General features: G+C 45.7%; 1 protein-coding gene across 1 annotated transcript in view; it reads right to left on the bottom strand.

Moving 5' to 3' along the window:
- Positions 1–1,350: 1,350 nt before the first annotated feature.
- Tulp4 (tubby like protein 4) overlaps positions 1,351–9,115 on the bottom strand; it is a 104,607-nt gene continuing 96,842 nt past the window's right edge. The window contains exons 11-12 of the mRNA XM_013024536.1: positions 4,635–7,170; positions 1,351–2,970 (exon numbers count right to left, since the gene is read on the bottom strand). Coding sequence (XP_012879990.1) covers positions 2,854–2,970; positions 4,635–7,170 — 2,653 coding nt within the window. The 3' untranslated portion in view covers positions 1,351–2,853. The remainder of the gene's footprint in view (positions 2,971–4,634; positions 7,171–9,115) is intronic.

Raw genomic sequence — 9,115 nt, forward strand, 5'->3', positions numbered from 1 at the left:
TTAAACTTGGGGTCCTGAGCTTGCCAGGCAAGCACGACACCACCTGAGCCACACTCCAGCCCAATGAAAATCTTTATGTAGTTGATATTTTATTAGTTCAATGTTCTTTAATTTAGGAAGCCAATGAGATATCTAGACACTTATACATTGCTATTGAGAAACACGAAGTATCTAGAATTCTGCTACTTAAAAGTCCTAATTTTAGTAGCACATAATCAACTGAGACTGACTGAAGGCAATTGTTTTACATAAATAAAGCCACTATTATGGCTTTAAAAGACAGCATATCTTAACTGCTGCAGCCAGTGACTGATCTGGCACCTGAGACTGAGTCTCAGGCCTGGGGTAGAGTCAGCCTGTAGGTGGTGTAGGTGGTGTGTGCTCATTCTCCCTGCAGACTCGCTGCTAACATCTCCGTGTGTGTAAATACCTTTTGGGGAGTGACTGCCCTTTTGTTTGTTCTTACTTAAAAAAAAAAAGTTTTAAAAATTTACTCATTGTGTGGCCTTTATATCTGTAGAATCAGAACTTAGAAAGTTGAGTGGTTCATAAGAATTCCTCCTTCTACTACTCATCTCCTAGATGCCCACTTCCCCTATTTTCTTCTATTCTTGTTTTAATTAAATATACACACTTCAAAATAAAGCAAATATTATTTTAGGGTATGCTATCTCAAAGAAATATCCTCCTCTGTATAAACCACCACCATGAAATAAAAATGAATTCTTTTTAAAGGACTAATAGGACTTTTTCCCAATTAGAAAAAGTTACAAATTATCGGCAAAGCATCTTCGATCATGTTCTCTTTTATTTCTTGAAGCAAAATAACTGCTACCAAATAAGTCATTACAAAGATACCATTTCTTTTCTAAATAAATAATGGGCATAACTCACAAATACATAGAAACAAAATAACTCCAAAAATACTATGAAAAACAAGATAAATAATTACCTTTTGGACAGGCAAAAATAGAGGAATTACATTTAAATCATTTCAAGATCGGTCTACAACTATTATTGCACTACTAAAAATAAGCAATGAAATGCCATATCAAGCTATAAATACCTAAATAAAAAACTAAGGAACTCTGAACACACCACTAATTTCTTTCTGGAAGAATTTACCCACCAAAGAATCTATCTCCACACATTTAAGCATAAACTGGGAACTCCAGTATTAGCTGGAAGATGTCCTTTACTGTATTTAAAAACCTACTCAGTATTGATTTGGAAGTTGTGAAGAATGGTAAGTAATTTGGCAAAGGAATGGGCCGGTTTCTTTTCTAATTCTCCAACCAAATTCAGTGAGTTAAAATTAAATTGAAATTAAAAATTGAAAATGTTAAAAATTAAAAATTGAAAATTAAATTCAATTTGAAAATACTTTCCTGTAAGCATCTTCCACTTTCCTGTTTCCAAATACAATCTAAATTTATGTGTCAAAGCTAGCAGTCAGCTGTCATGCTCTATCCTGAAACAATATCAGTAGGAGTAACCAAAAGCAAACTAGGTCGTATTGGCAGCATCTCATTATAGATAAGTGGGCAAAGATCTTCTAGGCTGAACTAACAAAGAGCAGACATCTAACCGCCATAGGTATAGTCATTTTTTAACGATGCTTTCTTAGTAGTTTCTCACCTCAGTAAAAACAGTCTAGATGGATAAAAAGCTCTCCCCATCCCCTGGAGAGTATCATGGAGCATTTGTCAAGGATTTGACTATACTGCTACTTTTTCATATCCTGGCAAAGCTTCCATTTTGGGGGGTTACATATGTAACTTGATGGAAAGCATTTCTAGTCAACTGAATTTTAATGTAACCAAGAAAGAATTGCTTCAAATCAAGTCTCATCCATATTTTTAGAAAGGGAAATGACACATTAATGATATCTAATGAGAAATATGTTTGTAATAATGTGTTTGAGATTTTTTTAAAAGGCATAGAGGCAATACCATCTTGCTCAGTAAATATGGGTTCTACTGACTGTCATACCCTTTATCAGACATAATCCCTGGGCTCTTTTCACTGGTGTCTCTTACCTTCAGGACATCTTACTCAACAGTTATCATTGATCCTATGCAACATCTGACATCATATGTGATGTTTATATTGGAGTCTTCTGGAAGAGAAGTGTAGTCTTTATATAAAGCACACCACTGAGTCCCCCAAGTATTTGTCTGCATGGGCACATCATTCCTCACCTGTTTATAACCCCTTCTTTGACACCAAACCACATCCACCCTGATGATAGTACCTCTGCACAGAGCTACTTTCGTGAATGGAATACAGTGCATTTGCCCTCATATCCTTCATCCATCAAGTCATCTTTTGGGGAGTACCATAATATATGTGAACTAAATGCTGCCCTCTCCCCATAAAAGAGCCTGAATTTTCAGGATTTGGGGTCGTTTTTATTTTCTGAAGTTTGTGTTTTGCACTAATGATAATGTTGGAAGAGTAATAAAGGCCAGATGTTGTGGAAAATGAACACTAACACACACTCCCTATGTCTAAAATAGCAGGCAGGCTAGAAGGCAGTCTGTCTTCTCTCCAAAGGCCCTTGTCCTGGTCACTGAGAAGCAAACTCAGCAGAGTGTTTCTGCAGCCACTAAACACTGTCTGAAAGAACACCAGGCATTTCACACCCTTGCCTTGCAAATAACACTTTAGTTAAAGAAGAAAAGAAAGACAGATGATAAAGGTAATGGAATAAACGACACGCCGAAAGGCCAGTGCCTTCCCGGCTTGACGGGCTCTCCCACTTCTGCTGTTGTCTCCAGGTCCCCTGGCTAGCAGCAGCATGGGCTCTACCTCTGAAGGCTCTGTGGCATCTTTCTTCCGGTACTGGTCTCTTCATTTGAGGCGCTGAGTCACGTTGGCCAGGGCAACAGCAAAGGCTTGCACAGCTGAGAAGGGGTACTGGAAGTCTAAGATGTATGCATTGCCATCAATCCGTCCAAACTGCATCACCTAGGGGAGGGTGCAAGAAGCCAAGCCATGAAAGAAAAACAAAGTAGCAGACACCAGAGCTGCCAGCTCCCGAGAGTAGACAGCAGTCCACAAGAGTGGACTGAGTCTGACTGACCTTCTAGATCTACCTAATAATTTGTAGGAAATGGGACAAAGAAACATGTGAAATGATGAAAGAAGAATCAGTGAGTGTGATTCACAGCCAAGGAAGCCGTACAGCTCAGATGAAATGGGTTCATCGCTAAGGAAGGAGCAAGGGAGAGATAAAAAGAAAAAAAAAAACTTATAGGCTAACAGAGATTTCAGAGACACATCTACTTCAATTGTCTTCTAGAACACTGCTTTCTTTCCAGCATGCTCTAGCTCCTCCACTTCCTGTGGCCCCAGAACTTGAGAGCATTGCATGATGTTATAGGATATATACTGATTTGTCTGTGCTGGCAGTGACTTTCTTCAATGCTCTTATTTCTCACTTAGAGTAGGGGTTGGTAAGCTTCTGGTACAGGTTTGACAAAACACATTTTAGGTTTTGTGGGTTATACACTCTGCAACCATCACTCAGCTCTGTTCATGTCAGATGAAAGCTATATACAACACCCGTAAGTGAAAGAGAGAGGTTGCATCTCAATAACACTTTACTTACAAACAGAGGGCAGTGGGCTAGTGGAATAATGGGCCAGACTGCTTAGATGTGGCTTAGAGGACTGCTAGATACACAGCAGGTTCTCAATAAATATTTGATGACTGAATTAATGAAAATGCAAATTTAAAGATGAGTGGAGAAGGGGATTCCCAGGGTGGTTAAGCAGGTTGGAGCAGGACGCAGTCATTCACAGTGCTGAGTTGCATCAAGAAGAGACTTAGAGTCCAAGTCCTATGGATGACTTAGCAATACATTTACAGAAAATAAGCAAACAAAGAAAATCCAAGCAGTTAGTAAGTCTAGGAAAAACTGTAATACTATACTGTCATACAAGGCTCAGGTGTAAATCCTACTCACTGACAGAACAAGGTCACTAATGACTATTGCTTTAACTGGCAAAGGGGGAGGAGAGTGGGGGTGAAGAAAACAAATATTCTCAAAATCAATGCATAACTGAATGGGTGCTGGAAATATTCTCAAAGTCAATGCATAACTGAATGGGTGCTGAAAGTTTAGAATATAACCATCAAGCTTTCAACCTCTATCACCTGAGAGAACGAGGGTGGTGGAGAAGCAGAGACATGAAAGGAAAAGGTGGGAAAGAGGTAACGAGATCAGTGCCATTCCTGGTAGAATTAGCACAGAGAGAGGAGTTCCTGAGGAAGAATACATGATAGCAAAATAGAAACACCAATAAACAGAAATATAAACATATTCTTACATTCTTTGCAAGGATGATGGCAAATTCCAGGGAAACTTTCACCTCCATGAGAACAGATGTGATGGGGGAGGGGAGAGAGTTGCAACTAGCCCTTACAAATTCCATGGAATCATTTGGCTGTCAATGTGTGCATTACTTGGTTGAAAAAAAAAATACAAGACAGTGGTAGGAATACTGAGAGTTCAAAGCCTACTGGTTCCGCCTAAGAGATAGGAACTATTTCTCCCCTTTTGAAAAAGTGCTCCTGGAGGCCAAAGCACAGACTGTCATGCAGCAGCTTCGGTGTCACAGCTTCCTTACCTGCCGCCCCTCCAACTCGATCTGGAAGTTCTTGGCCGACTCCTGGGTCACCCGTCCTCCGAAGTCCAGCTGGTACACCTGTGTGGCCTCGTTCCACAGAGGCTGCTTATTGGCCATCACATACACAAAGCCCTGGCTGCCCAGCCGCCCATCGTCCTTCTCGCTGGCTTTGCGGCACTTGAACTCCTCTAGCTCACTGGCTGTCCGAAGACTCCTCTTGCTCTTCCACCCCTTCTTGCTGCCCTGGCTTTGGTTCATCAGCTCGTCCCCACTGATGAACAGCTCGGGCTCACTCTCGGAGCTGTCCTGGAATTCATTTGTCTTGTTCAACTTCTTTGACTTCAGTTGGTCTTTCTGACTCTTCACTTTCTTCTTCTCTCTCCCCAAGCGGGGACTGGAGATGAGAGAATTAAAGTCACTCAAAGTTCTAGCCTCCTTCTTCACTTTGCCCTCAGTGATGGCCTGAACACTTCCTTCCTCTGCTCGGCTGTCCAGGCGTTTCCGGTTCTTCTTCCCAAACTTTTCTGTCCTCTGGGGGACCGGGCTTTCCGTCAGGGAGAGGACTTCTTGAAAGTTGTCAGCAGTCTCTACCATCACCTCTGTGCCCATGTGGCTTTGGACGTCAGCGGGTGGTGGGGATACAAGGGGTTTCTCCACCACTAAATGGGGGTTAGACGGGAGAGTGCCCTGGGGGTTTTGCACAGGTGGGCAGGTGCTGTAGGAATTCCATGGGTGCAAGGCGACAGGTGGCAGCTGTAAACCGGAGCACGTGCTGCTTCCTGGGTATGTGGGGGGCAGGGTGCAATAGGAGAGGCTAGGCGGATATGCTGGCTGAAGGACGACAGTTGACTCCTGGTGTGCAAACTGTGCTGGGGACAGGGCATCTTTGGGGGAGCAGGGAGCCTGCACTCCGGGCAGAGGGGGGTTGTTATAGCTTCCTGGATATGGCACTCCCATCCCATAGCTTGTTTGGAAAGTGGCAGTGGGGCTGGCAGGGGACTTGGGGGAGACAAATGGCACTCGAGCCACATCCAGGTGCTGGCCCTGCCCTAGCATCAGAGGGGGCAGTTTTAAGGGGTTGGGCACTGCAGGTTGTGCTGTCCTTTCCTGAGGAACCCACACATCCTCACCCAGCACAGGGTCCCAGTGGTAAGGAGGCGGCCTCTTCACGGTGACAGTGGCTTCAGGCAGTGGGGGATGTCTCAGGGGCTTCTCAAGCTGACAGTGGGGGGACAGGGCCTCATCCTCCGTGAAGGCGGAGTTGACGTAGTCGGTGCGGTCACGGGTGCTGTCAGGTGGGCTCAGGAGGTTGTAAGAGGACTGGGAGGTCAGCGGGGAGGAGCTGATAGCATGAGCGAGGACAGTGCCTGACTGTGCACTGGGCCCTGCCCCACTGCACTGGCTGCAGGTGTACAGGGCTGGTGGGGGCCGGGCTGGGAGCTGTGCCACTGCCCCGCCAGGGCCACCCTTGGGCTTGGCTAGGGGCTGCAGTGGCGCCCGGGAGCTGTCAGCCAGCTGGGCCATTTTCAGCGCCACCTCGCGGTTGTTCCTCCGCAGGGTGGCATGAATGAGGCTGCTGTCTGGCCTCTGGGCAGTGCCCCGCCCCTGGGCGAGCTGACTAGCAATTTCAGGGTATGGTGGTGGGTCCCCTGTGGGGATGGAGTAGCGGGGGACAGTCAGGCGGTTCAGGGTAGCACTGGTGCAGGGCTGAGGGACCTTCTTCTCAGTGGCTGTGAGCCTCAAGGTGGCAGAGCTACCTGGGCCAGGAAGGGTGTAGGTGTTCTGGGAACAGAGCATCCTAGTGCGAGGCCGGCACACCTCCTCCACATTGCCACTGCTGTCAAAGGTGGTGATCCGCTCATAGCCCAGGGGAGGCTGGTAATGTACTGCTGTGGGGTAGAGGGAGAAGTCGCCCTTCTTTAAGCACACATCCACCGGGGGCTGTGGTGGTGGCAGAGGGGGTGGGGGTGCTGCTGTGGTGGGGGCAGCAGGAATGGTTCCTGGGTAGGGAGGTGGGGGGTTCATTTTTGTCACCTGGACTTCCTGGGGGGCACTGAAAACTACTGCATCCCCCTCAGCCGCCAGCTGGGGCACTGGCCGCAAGACCTTGGTTGACTTCTGCAGGTGTTCGTGGTCTCGGTCTCCATGGTCCATTACAGACATCTGCACAGCTCCTTGTGGTGGTGGTGGCGGTGGTGGCAAGGGCAACTGAGGAGGGTTCTGAATGATGCGGCCCATTTCTGCACCTCCGAAAATCACCTGTCCTGGGTTGGAATACCGGTTGGAAACTGGATACTGGGTGGCGTTGTCTCCTGCATGTTCTACTGCCCCCACAGCTGTTGTCTGATTGGTCAGGACATCCAGCTGCACATTCTGATTGGCGAGCAGAGACTGTACCAGCCCTATGCTCTGCGTGGGGGACATAGCTTGAGCAGAGCTGTGGATTGGTGCAATTGGGATGTTCACGGTACAAGGTGGGTTGTTCTCGGGGACACCAGAGGCTCCTGTCACTGGAAGGAAATTAGAAAAAGGAACTCTTTGCAAAGCAGTGTCATGAAACTGGGTCAAAATAGGCAATAAGTCTGGATTCACATATTTTGAATCATTTATAAAACCCCTCTTATATTTCTAAAAGAATACATAGGCACTTGTGGGGGGGTGTCTGTAAGGGTATGTGCCTGTTGAACATGGGCATTATCAGAGTTTTGTTTTTTTTTTACTATATATTTTTTATTGTCAAGATACTGTAACAGAGGGGTTAAAGTTACACGAGTAAGGTAATGAGTACATTTCCTATCAAGCATTGTTACTCAAATAACAAAAAGAAAACGTGTGATACTTTAGCAGGTATCAAAGCTTTTTAATGAAAACATTTAAACCTTTTGTGCCCAAATAGTATCCTCACAAATAATTAAGTCTCTGAAGGACTTGCTTTACTGGTAATACTAATAAAATGGCCATTCTTTGCAGGAGAGTGGTGGTACAGTAAGGAATCCTGCCGAGGAATACAGTGCCTAATCTAAGCAAGTTTACTAATGGTTTTGGATTCTTTTTTTTTGGGGGGGGGTCTGGTCGTGGGGCCTGAACTCTGGGCCTGGGCGCTGGTCCTCAGCTCTTCAGCTCAAGGCTAGCGCTCTACCACTTGAGCCACAGCGCCACTTCCAGCTTTTTTCTTTTTGCTTATGTGGTGCTGAGGAATCGAACCCAGGGCCTCAGGCATGCAAGGCAAGCACTCTACCACTGAGCCACCTCCCCAGCCTCTGGTTTTGGATTCTTAAGTGTGGTAAGCCTCATGAAATGTATATCTGGAACATGTTCTATGAACTTGTACTTGAGAATTGAAAAAAAAACATGTAAAATATAGTAACAAAACCATTAAATAAGAATATAGCAAATATGCATCTTAGCGGAAGGATCACTTCCTAATGTGTCTACTTTTTATCATTTCAAGCAGTATATAAGATAGATTTTGCTCAGTGTGGGTCCTGTAATTTGAGCTACTCAGTGAAATCTGAGAATCATGGCTCAAAGCTATCCCAGGAAAGAAAGTCCGTGAGACTCTTATCTCCCCAATAAACTACCCAGAAAAAGCCAGAAGTAGCACTTTGGCTCAAGTGGTAGAATGTTAGCCTTGAGCACAGCAAGGTTCAGGGACAGAGCCCAGACCCTGAGTTCAAGCCCCATGACCAGAAAAAAAGATAGAGCCATACTGAAGAGAACCCTGTGAACATTCCCTACTTCCACACGGTGGGACTTCCATGGGCTGTGTGTGAGTGGTAAATTGCAGCAAGGCTTTACAGCCCTTGCTTGTGCCCACTAAGCACCCCAGCAATTTTGCTCCTCAGCCCTTCCAGCCACTGTAGCTTTCCTTAGACCCCAAAGGCAGGCCTGCCACCTGGTTCTGAGTGCTAAGTGGCAATGACTACTTGGACAGAAAATAAGATCTAACAGGTTTGTGTTCAGGTTGGCTGACCTACCACCAGCCAGAATGAGCCTTCTGGAATCCTGTTGCAGAATCTAGCTGGCTGAAATGTCAGAATTAAGCCCACCCCTGGACTATCATCTGGCTGCAAAGATCTGAGTCCTATCTCATTTTCCATTGCTTCTATGCAGATCTCACTTCCAGATATTCTCCAGTCTGCAGGGAACACTGACAAGCGGAGGCTCTGTGGAGTCATCATCATCAAATGTGAGCCTGAGACAGCATATTCCCACCACAGCAACAAATGAATGCTGACAACAGCTATATTCATCACAGAACAGGGAGGGAATGAAGATACTTCTAAACCAAAGATTCTGAAATAGCAGGGGATGCGCTATCAAGATCATGTATGTTACACTTTAGTCATGGAGCTATGGACATTGATTTTTTTTTTTTTTGGTCGGTCATGGGGCTTGAACTCTGGGCCTGGGCCCTGTCCCTCAGCTCTTCAGCTCAAGGCGAGCCCTCTACCACTTGAGCTACAGCGCCACTTCTGGTT

The sequence above is a fragment of the Dipodomys ordii genome, unplaced genomic scaffold (assembly GCF_000151885.1).
Source record: "Dipodomys ordii isolate 6190 unplaced genomic scaffold, Dord_2.0 Scaffold77, whole genome shotgun sequence".
NCBI lineage: Eukaryota > Metazoa > Chordata > Mammalia > Rodentia > Heteromyidae > Dipodomys > Dipodomys ordii.